The sequence below is a fragment of the Apteryx mantelli genome, chromosome 1 (assembly GCF_036417845.1).
Source record: "Apteryx mantelli isolate bAptMan1 chromosome 1, bAptMan1.hap1, whole genome shotgun sequence".
Lineage (NCBI taxonomy): Eukaryota > Metazoa > Chordata > Aves > Apterygiformes > Apterygidae > Apteryx > Apteryx mantelli.
Window position 1 is genome coordinate 155,210,711 of NC_089978.1, and position 18,997 is coordinate 155,229,707.

An 18,997-nucleotide genomic window follows, 5' to 3' on the forward strand; every position below is an offset into this window, starting at 1 on the left:
ACTGGCAAGGCTCTGGAACCAATTTTGAGCAAGGAATAATTAAGAAGATGAAGTAGAAAATATGATCAAGTGTACCAGTTTTACCAGAAACCTAACCTGAGAGTAACCCGATAGCTTTCTTTCTTTCGTAAGATAATCAGTGCTCTACTTTTATAATTGACTAATTATAAGTCGTTTCAGCAATATACCGGTGTGGCATTGGGGATTTTTTTAAAACAATATTTACCCTACATATTTTTGCAATTTACTCCAATCTTACAAGAAAAATAAAACATAAATAAGATCCCGGTTATCTGTGCACAGATAACATACCTTCTGAAGTGATTCCCAATCTGTTTTCTTTGCAAGAATTTAAGTTGATTTTTTTCAATTGCTTGCAGTTATAAAGCTGTAACAATGCATTATCTGAAATATCACAGTCTCGGAGGTCTAGAGACTCTACAGCAGGGTGCAATACCTGTAATAAAAACCTAGTATTTCAGTCAACACTGCTATGTCAGGAAACATGCATATTTTAATCTGAAATAGTTGTTACATTAGACATTACATAGAACTTAAAAATATTCACTAGAGGATGGAGTCACCAGACCTGGCAACTAAAATCTCTAAAGCTAATATGCTATATTTGCAGAAGCAGTTCATCTCCTACAGCATAAATGTTGTTCAGTTTCTGTGATCACATCTAAAATAGAAGCACATTAACACTACAGCATACTGATATACTACCTTGCCAAAGCAATCCTAGTTTGGATGCAATTATAAGAGCAAAGCTGTACTTTGTAACCTCTTCAGTAAAAATCAGCTATTACCAGAGTCACAAATTTAGTCAGTGGAAATACTACTCTGGTGGTGCAGTTAACACTGATGTTTCTGCCAGCACAGATATGTTTACCAAGGCTCATACTCTCAAACCTACTAGCACAACTATGATGGCAGAAGTCTGAAGTGTAAATACTGACTATGTTTGGTCAAAATTTAAATCTGCTTGACAGATACAGGTAAAATCTGAAAAATATTTTACCCCAGAGTATTTTTCTTACCTACACACAAAACACACACACGCTCTTTCTCTCATAAACAAGCAATCTCATTATCATACCATGAAGAGGTATCCAATCCTCATAAAATGGGCACTTTCACTCCCATAATACCATAGGTTAGAGTTCTTACGCAATCTTCCCCAAGAAAGCTTTTATGAAATTAAGAGCCAAAGCAATGGAAGGCCCCACACCTTACCTCTAATTTCACTTTTAAGGTCTCTTGCTACTTTTTATAAAAACCACTTATAGCCCCCTCTTGCTACTTTTGATTAAAAAATACTTATAGCCCCCCTCTCTCCAGTCCAAGTGTCACTGCATGAAAATGATCACATACCTTTGCTGACCTGCCCTTCAGACCAATAGGCCAAACATCAGACCAAATGTTGGAGCAGATTATTACCCAAATATCTCTCTTCAGCCTGTCATTCCCTCCCTTACCTCACACAGGTAATTGTTTATGATAAATTTCCATACACAAGCAAAGATAACAGCATGGTTGAGAGGCTTGTTAAAAGCCTATTCCTTTTTCAGGTTCACCACTCTAAACAGTTACAACACAGATATTACAGGATATTGTTCTTCTCTTACGCAAATACACAAGATGCTAAAATCTCTACTGATAGAGCCAAATAAGCCTTCTGAAAAAAGCAACAACTTCTAGTAGATTATAATTGCAATCTTTTGACAAAATGAGTGATATGTCAGATATCATTTGGGAGAAAAAAAGCTGTCAAAGCTAAAAGCCTCAAACATGCTCCTTTATCCCATAAAACCACCGATATATCCCATATTATACTTGTGAGCAATTTTCAAAAGAATAACATCCAAGTCTTACTTCATTGACACTTCTGAATTCATATCGAAGAAAACAATACATCCAAAACCAAAGATGACCTACTTGAAGCCAAAGTGACCATCTAAACTTATTGAAGACACTTTCCCTGACTGCTGGCTTTCTTTCACAACTGCTGATTGCCTAGGGCACAACAAAAGTGAGCAAGCTGCCAATTTTGAAGCCACATGAGAAACCTTAGGAGAAATTAGGACTGCAAAATGGGGTGGGGGGACAGCTTTAGATGCAAGGAAATCTACATGACAAGCAACAGTGCTATAAGAGTACTGTCCATTTAGTGTAATTTGAGCATTAAGCTTCCCCAGCCAATGATTTTTCAATGACTAAATTATTACTTAAAGGTTTGTTTTCTGTCACCCTTCAGAGATTCATATTCACTGAATACTTATATAAAACTCTAATGTCTCAAAGAAGGTGGAATTTAAGATAGAATAAGGATTGTTTGTATGTAGAGTACAAGAGATGAAAGTACAGGTTTATAGTTTGTGGACAAATGCTGAAAGGCTTTATAGATCTTTATGGTAAAAGTGAATTTGAATAAGGAGTTTAGCATACATGTCACGGAAGGCTACTATTGGAAAAAAGCATAGTAAAGAAAAAAATGGATGGTAACACAAATCTGGGCAAGAAAAGGGAGGTAAGAGATTAAATAGAAGCTTATTTATACAAGCCAATGAACAGGATTTTGACTTGTAGAAATTTAAACTTTATGCAAAAGGTGGGACAACAGCAAGGAAAGTATGAGCACAAAAGCCAATGAGATAGCATAGCATAAAAACCTGGGAAGAAAATAGATCCAGCAGTAATACTGTGGAGACTGTGAAAGACAAAGGCAGGACAGAAGCGGTAATAAAGACAAAAAAATCCATTATCTATATGGAAGACAAATAGAGGCGTGTTGCAAATGTGGACATGATGTGGGCAAGGAATAATGAGAAGAGCTAAACAACATATGCCATTTCTGCTACACTGACCAACAAGAAGAACACCAGCAAGATGAAAGAATGGGAAAACTGTAGAGTGAAACGGTGCAGAGAAATGTATTCAAAATCTAAAAGGTGACTATCAGTTAAAAAAAAGCAAATGAGACAAAGCCAAAAATTGTTAGCACCAAAATTTAAGGTATAATATGCTCAACAAAAGTGATGATAGCTAAGGTCAGAATTGCAGAAAGTGTGAAGAAAACAGAGAAAGGAAAAACATACAAGAAAGAATATCTAAGTATTAGCTGGAAAACAGGCTCCAAGAGAAGGCACGGATCAACTGCTGAATGAACACAAGGAAAGATGAGATTTGTAGAGAACCCGAGGAAAAGATTATAACTTAAACTCTCTAGTTTCTTTCCAGACTAAAGATAATTAACCTAATAGTCTAACTTAATAGTTTTTGTGCGTTTATACATACACAATCACGTTTTTGTTTATATAGAGTTCTCAGGATGTTTAGGAAGGCTTACTATTGCAAAAATAGCTAAAAACAAATTGTGTCAACTTAAACTTGTCAAAATAAGATAAATGAATACAACGATTCTGATTTTTACATAAACACTTATTTTTACAATTAAAAAAATGGAGCGTATTGAAGATAAAGTTTTCCACAATAATGCTAGATGCAGAATCAGAAGTAACTTCACTATTACGTCTCTGAGAAACTGGTACTATTTGCCTGTTCTGAATTATAGATCAAAGCAGGAATGAACAGGGAGTCATTCATTTCCCCTGTTCCACCAAGGCCAACCTTAGCTTTCCTCAATTCTCATGCCTCCCTTGAGACTAAACAAGATAACAGGAGATAGATTCCAACATAGTTGTGCCCCTCAATTTTCAGCTAAAGAGTCATTAAAACCAGTTTCATTCTGAAATACTGGCAGCCGTCAGTGAGCAAGAAGGGTGAGAGAATTTGGATTGATCAATTTCTAGCCCTAGCATCATCATATTCAAAAGAATCAAAATTTAAATAAACTGTACTGAGATGATGTATTTAAAGTCCATAGAGCATAATAGAAATCTAACAAGTTTCTAAAAGCTTTCCATTATCCACTGGTTCTTGAAACACACTATTCTTCTGTCACCATCAGAGGAAACAGAAGCATATCTGGGGGTGCAATCCGCTGTTGTTGCTGGAAGTCAGCTTCTCTGTCATCAGCACTGAATAGAGAAACAAATTTCCACAGTGCAGAAAGATTTTTTTTGGAAGCATTTAAAAACAACCAAAAATCAACAACCTGTCCAGACACCACCTGGATATTAAATATCTCCAATAATAATATGAAATTATTTCATATAATTTATATTTATACTACAAATTATAATTAATATGATTAAATATAAATTATAAAATAATAATAATAAAAACAATTCCAAATGCCATTACTATAGCCATAGTTCTGCAGTATACTGTTTATTGTGTGTCAGACAAGTTACCAGAAACTGATAATGTAACCTGTAGTACAATCTGATATTGCCTTGAGCCCCTTACAAATTGCACAATATCTTACACTCAAGAACAGAGGCTGGTCTGCAATAGTCTAGTTTCCCAGACTGAAAAGGGATGATATGTCAGCTGATTAAACAGAAGTCAGTTATCACCAACTGGAGTATGTTTTTAATTTACTTGTCACTAAAAGCACAGTCTTATTATTTCTAATACAGGACTATTCGTATTATGGAGCTTAGAAATACATAAAAGAATAAACTGTAAAGATGTGGACAGTGTAAGCAACCCTGAATTTATCTGTTGACTCATATACAGAGTTTTAGTTTAGCTCATCTTTTTGTATTAAACTAGCACAGAGAGAGTAGTTCTGAATTGGTTCTTACCTCACCAATATTTGAATCGGTTATTTGCCCTTGTCTACTCATTAATTTAATCAGTTTATCCTTTATGTTGGGTGGCAATGACTTAATATCCGCAATGTATCTGGAAAGGTTCTTTGTCAAACATTGAAGGCATCTGAAATAAAGGAAAGTTACAGAACAGTCAAAAAAAGGCATTACATAGTAGAACCAGAACAACCAAGCCATAAGAAGATGTCATCTTCTGCATTGCTGGAATTGCTGCTTCCAGATCTTACCAGTTCCAGCTGTTCCATGCTACCACCAGCTCAGTTATTGCCCTTTCAGGTCGATCAACTGATCTTTTGTGCACACATTCCCCAATCAACCGTAGGCAAAAAATCAGCCACATTCACTCTGATCACCAATCCAGCTCACCAAAACAGCTCTGCTTGTGGTTCATTTGTGAGCACTAAAAGGAGCCCTTTCACCAGCTGAGTCTCCAGTTGGTAGACAGCAAAAATCTTCAGTTAGGGAGCTGGTTCCAGAGAAGGGACACTTCTCTTTCACCTCAGTTAAGCAAAAACGTTTAGGAGATGTTTTCAGACGCAATATTTTGTTTACAGTGTAGTCTTTAACACTCTTAATATGAAAGGTTCTGTGTAACCTTGTGCTTAAAACTAGATCTGATAGCAGAGGACTGGCACCTGAGATAGAAATTCTTCAGTCTCTTAGTGGGGTCCAGTGAATCACAGATCAACAAGCCTGTGGGTCTTACCAAGCAAACTAGGTAAAGAATAGAATTAGTGAACATATGGAAAATACAACATATTGGGGGAAAGCGAACAAACTTTGTAACGGGAACCAACAAAGCCTGAACAACACAGCTCAGATTAATACGATCTATTTGGATTTCTACAAGGCATTCAGCAAGACCCAACAACAATGGTTGCTGAAGGAACTAAGCTGCCCTGGGATGAGAAGGAAGGTCTCACACAGAGGAATAGCTAGTTGAAATCCTGTTGCAAACAGCAATACTGGTTGGTTTGACTCAGTGCAGCCATTCTTGCTTTTAATACCAATATTTTAGGCTCCTCCCTCCCCCATAATGTTTATTCCTCAGAATAATTCATCAAACTGAAGGAAGAAGCCTGGTTATCATACTGGGCTGTAGATTTTGAACCAACAATAATGCCAACATACACTGTTTCACCTGCTTTTTCTGTACGTCATAAACATATTGCTCTCTGGGCACCTTTTGTCTCCAGGGTCAAAATTGTTTCCCCATTTTGAGATATTTGTTGACTTTTCCAGATACTCAAACTTGTTTTACTCAAAATTCACATCCCGAGATACTGTTGCATGAGAAATCTCAAACACACAGGACTTAGGTCAAGCAGCTCAGTACAACTGAGTACTATAGAGGGACAGTAATCACTCAGCCCTATCTTTTTAAATTCCTAAGGTACTTTAATGTATCATAGAATACAGAAAATGTTAATGCCCCTACCTCTACAATTTTAAGTTACAGTCACAGGCTCATTGAAACACCAAAGGTAACTACTGGACAAGCTTCTATACAGCTTCTAAGCATCTTGAGTGTACTGACCTTCAGAGCAATCACCACCCATCCATACACTAAAGGGCAACTGCTGGTCCTTAAAGAAGGAACTGCAACTTCTGAGAGCAGATTTTATTACAAAAAACCAAAGTCCCTATGCAAGCAAGGAACATAAATCAGGGTGAATCTAACCAAGATCCAGAGGTAACTGAAAAGACAGCATTTTTGTCTTCTAGGAAATGCCAAGACTTTAAAAAGTATTACAGCACAGCAAAGCTAAAACTGAGGGAGTTGAAAAGGGGGAGGAAAGATACCTCCCACCCCCGTTGCTTAGAAACCTAACATGGGAGTCAATATAAGCAGTGGAGTGCTCTGAATTATCTCTGGAGGTTCTAATGTCTACAGATCATAGCTGCCTGAATTATATTTCCAAGGTATAAATAATAAACATCCCTGTCCCAACCTTTCTTTTTAAATCCAGTCCAAAATTTTGAAAGAAAACATTATAGTCCCACAAAACCTTTTGCTTTTGTATAATCAGCATTTTTCCATGAACCCACCTTCAGAGCTGCTACTGTAACCACACAGTAACTCCCTCTACTGTAGTTGGCACCTACGCTTTTGTATGATCTGGATACATACAGAAACAATTAAGACTGGTAAATAAACAGAATACAAAAATATTACTCATATGTATTCACCTGGCAGACAGACTAACAGACAGTCCACCTCACTGAAAGAAATGATCAATTCTGTTTTTCATGGGCAGGGAAAACTAAGTAATACTTTACTCCTGTAATAACCTGACAAAAGATCATTTCTTTTCCCCAAACTCCCAACTGATTTCTTCCCAGTTCATATATCAGACTTGCTACACCACCTGTTCGTATTTCAGACCCGTCTATTTAGTGTCAAATGGCATATTCAAGAGTTCCAAAAATGTCAAGGGTATAGAGTAGAAGAGGCCTATGACCTTTAACCTTCAGGGCCTACATATATATATATATATATTTCTAATCTATATTACAGAGACTAGATCTGTGTAAGTAATTGTGCTAAAATAGCCTAACTTACACTGAAGTACAGCTTATACTAAGTTATATCACATGAAATAGAATAGCAGAACAGATGTTAGAAGTGGGACATGTCAGAAGAAATGAACCAGAAGAGCAGATACTAAAACAGGCTTAATGGCAAATAACAAAACAGATACATCTTCCTGCATCCTTTAGGACTGGTTAATTTATATTTGCAGCAAGACCATAAAAGGGAGCTCTCCTCTGAAACTGAAACTCTCTTTCTGTCCTCAGTTTTTGCTCATGCAGAAGTACCTGTTTGCAGGTGTTCTGATTTCTTCCTTAACACCTTAGTTTTCAAAAGCACTGACAGGCTAGGTTAGCCTTAGTCTGTAACAGGCTGGCCTCCTGTTAATGATGTCAGTTACACAGGAGTTACCAATGACATACTGAACAATCAAACCTTAGCAATATCTAACTACATTCATTCATTACAACTTACATGTGCAGAAACTTCTTTACCATGTAGTTACAATCTCAGTCAAAACATCTTTAAATTTGTTCATTCATTTGTGTTGCTCTGAGTGTCTCATCTTTGGGGGCCAAAACTCTCTTGGTTCCCAGCTCATCTCTGGCATTAACAAGTCAGCTTAAAACTCCTGCCTAGGGCTCTGACAGACTTGTAACAGCAGCCTCCTAAAAGCATGACAGCTAAAGTTGTTACCTGCCCCAGATGTCTTCACCACTGCTCCAGCAAGTGTTGCTGTTGTTGCCAGGCATCTTCCCTACACGGCAGACCTTCCACCTCCTACGCTGTCAATTTTCAACCAAGCATAATTATGTAAACCAATTGCAGTTTTGGCTTACCTTAGTATACTGGCCTTAAAATTGCATCAGCAGGGTGTGCATGTGTAACTAGGTCATTTGTCCTGTTGGGAACAGTAACTTCTGAAAACAGAAGCTGATATAGGACATAACCTCACCAAAAAAAGGAAGGAAGTTTCTAAATATTTCCAGTGGGATGCTCTTGTGCATGTGAGTTTTGGAGTGTCAATTTCTCTTTTGGGGTGAGGGAAAGGCCCTTACAGATACCAACAAGCAGCACAAACACCTTTGTAAATGCACCTTCTGTTAGCTTTGGAGATCTTAAAAATAATGACCTTATTAATAGGACTACTCCATCACACACTAGTTCATTTGTTTCGGTTTTTAGTTTTGGCTGTAAGTGTTGCTAGTTAAGTAAAAGGCCTAAGGGCACAAGCAAGAAGCTTGAAGTGCAGCTTGACATAAATAATGACCATCAGTTGATTAGTATGAGACAAGAAATAGTACACTAGAATTACATGCATTTCTTAAAATGTATAAGTAATTATTAGTTTCAAGTATTAGTCTTACTGATATAAAGACTAATAAAGAAAATTGCTGCAACAGAACTAATAAAGTAGTATAAAAAAGGTAAGTAACCAACCAAAAGTAGAAAATGTTGATAGTATCAAGCTCCACAGTACATGTAAGGAAAAATTACTAGCTCTAATATCTAAGGCTAATTAAGAGATCATGTGCATGTAGTGTAATACAGGTCTTAAACATTATTTTAACAGATTAATCATGTAAAACAGAAAAGTATGGGTACTCTTCTAGCTTTGCAAAAGCACTAAGTTATTATCTAAACAGAACCCTTTAAATTAATTTCTATTAGCACATTCAGCTATCATTACAAAGCACTCCAACTGCATATAAAGTCGAGACTGAAGTTGAAAAGGCTAGTTCCATCCTCCTCGCCTCCCCAACCACTTTTTATTGTGCCTCCCTCATGCTGGCTCTAAAATTCACAGATTTGCACACTGAGCTGTATTGGGCAACTGAGCTGAATGAAAATTCACCTGACTAAAACTGCAAAGTCACTGAAATGACAATGCCAGCACAAATGGCTGGGGCAGGGGTCAGCTGCAGCCTGGCTAAATAACCATGGCTTTGGTGTCCCTAAAGATTAACTTTTTTGCTACAGAACCTTGTCTAGAACCAGAATGCCACCAAATCATGGCAAATTAAATTCATACTGATTAAAAACTCTCTGTAGAACATTAGTATTTTTACTTCCATAACCTGAAGTGTAGCACAGGTTTAAACATGGAAGGAAGGAAGATTTACAGCATGGAAGCACATAACCCCTTTTTAAAAATTAGCAGTTATTTTTTTCTTCAAAAGAAGAGTAAAAGTCAAGGTCTAACTGCACTGTTTGCGAGCTACTTTTCTTCACTGCGAAAGCAAATCTCTTCCACGCTTTTCACACAGAAAACCCAGGATTTTATCCCTGTGCTGTCTGTAACTTCCTCCTAGACACAAACATAATTTGACATCATGAAAAACTCAAAGCAAAATATCAGTGAGTGGCTTCACTAGAGCCAGAAAAAAAACAGAGGCCCGCAATCACTCCTCCGCATCCAGATTTGTCAGGGACCACCCTGTCCCCCACCTGCCTAACCCTGTCACTCCTGTCAAACACCTGCCAAACACTGTCACCTCACAAAACCCTGTCACCTACCAACCCCTGCCACCCTTGCCAAGGCCTGTCACCCCTGCCAAACCCTGCCACCTACTCTGTCACTCCTGTCAAACACCTGCCAAACGCTGTCACCACACAAAAACCTGTCACCTATCAAACCCTGCCACCCTTGCCAAACCCTGCCACCTACCCTGTCACCTTTGTCAAGCCCTGTCACTCCTGTCAAACATCTGCCAAACACTGCCACCTACCAAACCCTGCAAAACCCTGTCACCCCTGTCAAACCCTGTCACCCTTGCCAAGCCCCGTCCCCTCAATCACCCGCTGAACCCCATCACTTAACAAACTCACTCACATCACCCACCCTGCCAAACCCTGTCACTCTACTGAACCCTGCCACCTACGCTGCCACTCCTGTGAAACAGCTGACAAACCCTCTCACCCCATCAGACTCTGTCACCCGCCAAACCTTGTCAGACCCTGCCACCTACCTCGCCCTGTCGCACCTACCCAGCCCCGTCATCTGCCAAACCGTTACTCCTGCCACCCTCACGCGAGACCCTGTCACCCACCGCTCCCCGTGGCGCCTACCCAGCCCTGCCGCCTGCCCCTCCCGGCCACCTCCGCCAAACCCAGGCCCGCCTCGGCGCTGCAGCGTTGCTCAAGGCCCCAGCGCCGCCGTGGGAGGGGAAGGGGCGGCGGAGGACGTGCGGGGCGGCACTCACAGGTCCAGGAGGAGCCGGACCTCGCCGCCGGCGCCGTCCCAACCGCCGCTGAGGCGACTCATGGCGGCAGCGGGGAAGCGGGGAGCGCGGCGCCGCCGCGGCCCGGGCGGCTGCGGCGGGGTGGCGGGGCAGCGGCGAAATGGCGGCGGCTCCTCGGGCCGGAGGCATCATGGGAGCTGTAGTCCGGGCGCTGCCGCCGCGCAGCGCCGCTCCCGCCGCGGGCGTTTGGCGGGAAGCGGAGGGAGCGGGCTGAAACACCGGGAAAACCCTCACAAAAGGGTCTGTCTCCCCCCCTCTTCCATAGCGGTCCCGGAGACGAAGGCTCCCGGTAGGTCGGGGGCAGCGGGGCGCAGTTGTTTTATCCTCTTTCTGGCACAGAAACTGCGGCTTCAGTAGATCTGCACCAGTGAAACAACGCTGCCTTTTCCTCATCGCCAGTAACCTGCAGAGACTACAGCCTGCAGGGTCTTTCCCGTTATAATTTCTTTTCTCCTCCCTCTCCCACTTCTTACATTTCTGCCTGGATAGGGGGAACTAATGACCAGGTTAAAGCACCCCTGCCCTGGCTACGTGTTCCCGCTCCAGTGCTGTCACTGTGTGGTACCAGCAAATTCTTCAGGTGCGTGGGGTTGAAACAAGGCTGGGTTGTGCTGATGGGGTTTTACTACTCCCCAGCTTGTGCGTTGGAAGCAATTACTAGCCTGCTTACAGCCTTCAGCTGATCACCTCACATGGTCAAGTTGCTTCTGAAATAGCTCATGAACTGCAAAACCTCACCCACCAGGGCTGTACATCACGCTAGAACTGGCACCAGGTTGCCTCAGGGAGCAGTTACATGCTGCTCTCCTGCAGGCACCTACTAAACGTGATGAGAAAATGCAGCAGTAAAACATCAGACTGTAACTGGCAATTCAGGAAGAGCTTGAAAACACAGAATCACAGAAAGTTGAGGGTTGAAGGAACCTCTGGAGATCTTCTGGTCCAGTCTTCCTGTTGAAAGGAAGGTCAGCTAGAGTAGGTTGTCCAGGACCATGTCCAGTCAGCTTTTGACTATCTCCAGGGATGGGCACTCCACCATCTCTTTGGGCACCTGTTCCAGTACTCAATCACCCTCACAGAGAAAAATAAAATAAAAGTTGAAATACAAGAAATTCCATTTTAAAATGCAATTTATGCCCATTGTCTCTTGCCCTGTCCCTGGGTGCTAGTGAGAAGAGTCTGGTTCCATCTTCTGTACTCCCTCCCATCAAGTATTTACACACATTGACAAGCCTCTTTTGCAGACCAAGCAGTCCCAGGTCTCTCAGCCTCTCCTTGTAAGAGAGATGCTCCAGTGCCTTAATCATTTTAATAGTCCTTCACTGGACTCGCTCAGTAGCTCCATGTCTCTCTTGTGCTGGAGAGCCCAGAACTGGACACAGTACTCTCAGATGTGGCCTCACCAGTGCTGAGCAGAGGTGAAGGATCACCTCCCCTGACCTTCCAGCAACATTCTGCCTAATGCAGTCCATGATGCTATTGGCCTTCTTTGCCACAAGGGCATGTTTTTGGCTCACAGTCAACTTCTTGTCCCACAAAACCCCCAGGGCCTTTTCTGCAATGCTCCTTTGCAGCTTGTCAACCCCCAGCCTGTCCTGGTGTACGGGGTTATTCCTCCCCAGGTGCAGGACCCTGCACTTTCCCTTGTTGAACTTCGCAAGGTTCTTCTCTGCCCATTTCTCCAGCTATTGAGGTCCCTCTGAATAGCAGCACAACCCTCTGGTGTATCAGCCACTCCTCAGTTTTGTATCATCAGCAAACTTGCTGAGGGTGCACCCTGCCCCATTATCCAGGTCATTAATGAAGATGTTCAACAGTACTGGAGCTAGTATCAACCCCTGAGGGACACCACTAGTGACTGGCCTCCAGCTGGACTTCATGTCACTGATCACAACCCTCTGAGCCAGTGAGTTGAACCAGTTTCCAGTTCACTTAACTGTCCACTTATCTAGCCCATACTTCATCAGCTTGCCTGAGGAAGTTATGGATAACAGTGCTGCAAGCCTTGCTGAAGCAAAGATAGACAGCATCCACTGCTCTCCCCTCATCACCAAGCCAGTCATCTCATCATAGAACAAATGCATGCTGACTGCTCCCAATCACCTTCTTGTCCTTTATGTGATTGGAAATGGCTTCCAGGATTATCTGCTCCATCACCTTCCCAGCGATCAAGGTGAGGCTGACCATCCTATAGTTCCCTGGTTCCTTCTTGAAGATAAGGATGACATTTGTTTTCCTCTAGTCCTCAGGAACATCTCTCGATCACCATGATCTTTCAAAAGACAACCAAGAATGGCCTCCCAGTGACATTGGCCAGCTCCCTCAACTCTTATGGGTGCACCCCATCAGGTTCCACAGACCTGTTTGTTTGGCCTAGGTGTTCCCTAATCTGATGCTCCTCCAATTGAGGGCAAGTCTTACTTGCTCCAGACTTCACTTCGGCCTGGGGTTCCTGAAGCCAGATCTTACCAGTAAAGACCAAGGAGAAGGCAGCACTCAGTACTTCAACATTTTCCATGTCCTTTATCACCAGAGCCCCTGCTCCATTCAGCAGCAGGTCCACCTTTTACCTAGATTTTCTTTTGCAGCCGATATACCTGTAGAAACCCTTTTTTATTGCTCTTCACATCTCCTACTAGATTCATCTCCAAATGGTCTTTGGTTTTCCTAGCCCTACCCTCAAATGCTCAGACAGTGTCTTTATACTCCTCCTAGATCACCCGTTCCTGCTTGCACCTCTTGTATGCTTCAATTTTATATTTGAGTTTAGTCAGGAGCTCCTTGCCACCTCCTGCCACCTTTGCAGGATATTCTGCTCACCAGGATGGACCATTCCTGAGCTTGACACAGATCTTCAACAATCACACATCTTCTGCAGACTAAAAGATCATCTCCCACTGCCCCAGCAAAGGGCCCCAGGGACCCCTGCAGCCCCAGATTCTACTTCTGGAGCTCCATCTGGGCTGAAGCATTTGATATTACAGAGAAAACTACCTCAAAGGCTAATGGAAACTGTGCCCCATGGTGCTGCCTACCACTGCTGGGGAAAGCACATGCTGTTCTGAGAAAAGTTGCCAGTCCCTTCTGTGCATCTTCTTGCACCAGCTGCTGTGCCTGTCCACTGCACTCTGGGCCCAGCTCCTATATAGGCCTCTCCCGAGCACTGGCTCAAAGGGTGCTTGACCCTCCCTAACCAGGGGTCAGCTGGAACAAAATCTCCAAGCACCTTTGATCAAGGACAGCTGACAGAACTCGTTAGAGCTTATCATGCAGCCCACTTAACTGTTATGTTACTCCTTTATTTACTGTATAGCTTGCCAAATGCTGAATACATTTATGCTAAATCAACAGTTCAGTCACTGTCTCATCACAATTCTGAACAATTCTAAATGTGTTTGTGCTGGGTTGACAATCTGGTTACCATCCCATCTTGGCACAATGCTTCCCATGCCGTGGGTCCATGACCTCCTGCTGTTTTTGAATTCCTCCTACAGAACAATACCAGAAACTTCTTTAAAGGTATACCATAATATCATTGTGAATTGATCTGATTGGCAGCCTGTGCTGACATCTGGGTGTAAAATCCCTCAGTCTGAAAGAATTTCTTAGGTAAAACTGAAGAGATCAGAACTATAGCTATAAGAGAACGTTTACTTGCTTTGTGAAACTAGACAATAGTCCCAAAGTGTCATAATCCAGTGTTGCCATCCACGCTGCATAATCCACACTGCAATGAGGCCTAAAGAGCAGGATACTAGATCCTACAGAGGCATTTGTGGTTTGTTTTTTTTTAGTAATGATAAGATAAACTTACAAATGTAGCATTAAAGATTACCAGTGATGGATTCTGCATACCTGATTCTGAAACAATGGCACCCACACAGCTTGTTAATTTTGTTGCAGCCTTGCAAACGGTCTAAAGATGGTTCTGCTTCAATAGGTAACAACCTATATATGTATACAATTACATGCATGTGAAGGATATGCAACTCTTGTACAGCAATTGGCTGATTTTCCAACAGGCAGCTCCTGGTTTTCTTCAATATCTTTCAAGATACAGTTTTCTGATAACATAACTAATGTTTTCCAGATGTGGCCTCCTGACAGCCATAGCACATTCTACTCATGCATAGTATACATTCTTGTTCTAGGGTCACTGAATAGGTCGTGCACACATTCCTGTCCTAGAACCATTAAAAATGTGTTCTACAAAACAATGGTTCGTTAAAAGAATATATGCACGTAATGCTTTTGCTACTGCTTGTTATTAATATCTATCTAATTATGCCACCGTTACTGTTACGTTGATCAAAATGGTTTACTTAAATGAATTTGATTCCCTTTCAGTTACAGCACCAGATGGGCCTATGTTGAAGTGACTAATCATAAATCTTACTTCACTTGCACTTCAGAGCTGTGGCTAGTACGTAAGGAGCCAGGAGGTCACTGAATTGTGAGAAAAGAGGTTGACAGATGATTATAAATATCAGTAGAAAAAATTTATAATTTCAACTCTTTTACGACAGCAGTTTTTCTCCATTGAGTGACACAGCATCATGACTTGGTTCTCTTAAGAATATGGGATGATGGGATTCTGTCAGGGAGGACTTTATTTTCGATGATTTTGAAAGTACATGCTCTGTGATGAGGAAGATACCAGAGGGTGTTTCCCAAAATATGTTCTCTGGATAACTCTAGCAAGGAGTCATGTGTACCTTAGTAAACAATTGTAAATTCTGTTTGCTTTTCCTTTCTCGAAACAAATGATTCTGTACAAAGCTACTATATCAACTATCTTGTCTACTTTACAGGTTGCCAAAGACCTAAGAAGCAGCAGGGGAGACTCTGCCTTCCCTGCAAAAGTATTATTTAAAAGTAATTTCATGTTTGAGTTCAGACATGTTTAGATGTAGTAACAGATGTGTGCCATCTTTCAGAGTTTCAATTTTAACTTGATAAACAAATTTTTGACATCCACGTGCAGCTGTCTGTATCTGTTCTCACCTACAATTCACTTTCACATGACGGTGGAATTCACCACCCAGACCAGTTGCTCGTGGTGTTGTGCATGTACCCGCGGTCACTTGTGCTGCTGTTTGTCGGGCACTGCGGAGTGGCTGCTGTAGCAAGGACTGAACGTGCACTCGGGGAGTTATTGGGAAGCCTTCCCATCTTTATGCAGGAGCCACTTACTAAATAGCCCATGATTCCTTTCTCCCTGTCCTATGACCATCTTTTTAAGAGATGGCACAGCTTCAAAACTGCGGTGGCAGCAGCTGAGTCTCTGGCTCCCAATAATAATTAGAAACACACAACAAATCCCCATGGTTTTGTCATCCCACTCAGGCACCTGCTTTCTTGCAGTGTTTCCACAGTGAGGAGAAGCAGAAAGCAAACAGCAATGATTTCTAATGCAGATGTTTTACATTACGCTGCAGACCTCTGGCAAGGGTATCCAGCACTTAGAGTAGGACAGTAAAGGTGAGAAAGACAGCAAGATTACAGCAATGATCTGGATTCTTAAAACAGCTTCAGTTTCAGTTCCCTCTTGTGAACCTGTGAAGCAGCTGTGGTGTGTTGAGAGGTGTGCTCTAGTCACACCAGCACAGCTGTAGAGCTTCACAGTGATTGATATAATGACGTCTCTGTGTGGGAAACTACAGGCTTCAGACATAGCTAGTGCATTATGCACAGGGTGCCTTGAATAACTTCACTGTAAGGATGAAATCTTTTCCTGTCTCAGAATAAGATACACAGATAAGCCCATCTGCCTGAACAGCCTTGTAGCAAATAAGATGCATCTGGATATTCCGAAGTAATTTTCAACTGATTATTTATTTACAACTGGCAGACTTTTATTACACTGCAGATTGCATTGTGTTCCTTTGTCACACTCAACTTCAAACCTTCAGAATTGTTTCTGTTTTGTTGTACTACAGAGGTTGTGATTGCTCACTAGCTACATATTACAGCACTTCTGTTAGGTAGTGTCTTTCAGTCTGTAGCATATGTGAAGGAATTTCTAATTTCCCATAGAAGTTTGGATTTTTCGTTGACTATCTCATATAAAACCACACCGAGTTCTTCAGATTGGTGCACCATGTTCAGTTAACATGTTCAGTTGTGTGCTTTGAGGTTAAGCAGGGTGGTCTACACTGCATAATTTCATTGTGAAAATAACATTTATAATGCTTCCCATGCACAGTTCATCACAGTTCTTGTTAATGCATGTCACATGCTGTGGCTCTGTTGGCTTGATGATTCTGTAAGGCAGTCCTCACTATCCTTAGAAATATCATTATAAGACAGTGCTTAAAGGAAGAGTTGAAGTAGGCAGTTTAGTTTTATTTTTATAACATAAAATAGATACAGGTCAGTCTATGCCTAATTACTTACTGTGAACCTACTCTCAGTACCTCTAAGTGTCAGTCTCATAATTCTATCCATTGTCACTTCTAATATCTTCTTTGCCCTACCATCTCCGGTCCAGATAAAATCACATTTGTTCTGATTACACTACATCTGCTGAATCAATATTTATGACTTAGGCTTCAAGAGAGGTACCACTCAGCTATGAAGAGATTTCAAAGAAAGAGAATGCCAGTAAAACCTTTTCCCTTTAAAAAAAGAAAAACAGTGTTTACAGTTCTCTGGCCACTCTCTCACCATTATTACAATGGTAGCACTGAGATATAATGATCTTTTTACCAAAAGCTCAGGCTCATGGTTCCCAGCTCCTTTTATCGATTCAGAGTGCCCTCTGTTGACTCTGGCTTATATGGAGCTCCCAGCGGGGTTCAGACATTTCAGACATTTTCTTAGCCTGACCATTAGCCTTTGCACTTCTTGTCCAGAAAATGTCATGTGATATGCAGTCTAAGGCAATCTAAAAATGTCAAATCCTTTCCAAAATACTTGCTTCTTTATTGCAATATACCATGATACAGAACTAACATTTAACTGCAAAAATAAATGCCTGTTTGAGTTTAGTTCACTAGAGTAATAGATATTTATCACTAAAATAATGACAGGGCATATGGATTTTGGTAGATACTCCATTTTATATCTGCTTTATGCAAGCTAAACATACGTACAAGGTTTATAGCTATGACTTGTTAATGTAGAGATTTGTAATAAAAATATTAAGATTAGTATGAATGAATTGCAATTTGAAATTTATGTACGTGAAAGCACCAGAAGAAACAGTAGAGGAGCACCGAGGAGTGTGCTGTTTTTATCATGCCCAGAAGACCTGTACTCCAACATGACCACAGCACAGATGACTTTTCAACAGTAGACCTGCAGTCTGACAGCATGGGGATGGCAACAAGGTTACAGCACACTATATGTGACGTTTTTCTTTCTGTTAGACTAACAGGAAGATGTAGCCTAGACAATTGGCCTGAAGATACACAAAATGGCAAAACAAAGACAAAGGACAGCAACTTTGTCGAAGATCTAAGCACGTGGAAGGAAGCAAGATTCCAAGGAAAAAGATCACACCAGTATTACTGCTGACTCCTACAAGACCTGTCCTAAAAAACAACCAAAACTTATCCACCATAGTCAGTCAAGAGGATCCCAAGAGACAGTAAGAGCATTTGGTGGCCATTGTCTGTCTCTTCTCTGTCACACATGGGTGATCCTCGTGAAGCCACTTTGACACCCACATCTTTGGTGCTTGCAAATATGAGAGAATGAGTGAATGAAATCTGTGAGAGTATGAGTGAAATCACTTTTGTTTAAAATAAAATCACCTTCCCCTTCTGAAGGTCTCATATTGAGTTTAGTTTTTTTTCCCTGTATTAATAGCTTACAATAGTTAAATAATATGTTTCATAAAAAACTAAATCATCTCAGTTTCTGAACATTTCCATAAACTAAGAATAAGGCAGCAATATGTACCATAAATAAACAAGCAATTAATTCTTGAGCATCTGTTGCTGAGGGAGCTCTGTTAGATTGGCTTACCCTGATTCCCATTACAAACAGTTAAGAGGTGCCGCATGTGCCTTATCTCTAACACCAGAAGGATTCTTCATCCAACAGTCATTAACTCCTCCTGCTGTCTGGTTCATTAGGCTGTATGAACTATATGACTCTTCTTCCATGCTAACGAGCACAGTGTTTCTCTCAGGCCACAGTATCTCGTGCTGTTTGTTAGCCAGTATAATTCATGTTGGCTGACCTGTGGACTCCACCATCATTTGGAAGCAGACTGATGTGTGCCAGTAAGAAATCAGACCTGACATCCTGCTTTGATTCTTTCAAGGGATCATCTTAAGGTCCTAATGCATCAGTCTTCTGGTTTGGTTGATTGCAGGTCCAAATCACAGATAACAGACAGGTAAGGGGAATATGGCCTGTATGCCCCCCTTTCACAACTGAAATTGATGTACAATTTGCTTAGGAGGGCACAAGCAATGCTGAGATACAGTGAATTCTGTGGTGAGTGAACTAAAAAACATGTTGTTTCCTGCTAT

The 18,997-nt window shown here is 41.3% G+C and overlaps 1 protein-coding gene across 2 annotated transcripts in view; it reads right to left on the minus strand.

The window, feature by feature from the left end:
• The window catches only part of AMN1 (antagonist of mitotic exit network 1 homolog), a 32,694-nt gene extending 22,104 nt beyond the window's left edge, over nucleotides 1-10,590 (minus strand). For both annotated transcript variants that reach the window (XM_067307668.1, XM_067307676.1), the window contains exons 1-3: nucleotides 10,476-10,590; nucleotides 4,713-4,845; nucleotides 313-457 (exon numbers count right to left, since the gene is read on the minus strand). In XM_067307668.1, coding sequence (XP_067163769.1) covers nucleotides 313-457; nucleotides 4,713-4,845; nucleotides 10,476-10,537 — 340 coding nt within the window. In that variant the 5' untranslated portion in view covers nucleotides 10,538-10,590. The remainder of the gene's footprint in view (nucleotides 1-312; nucleotides 458-4,712; nucleotides 4,846-10,475) is intronic.
• Nucleotides 10,591-18,997: the final 8,407 nt, after the last annotated feature.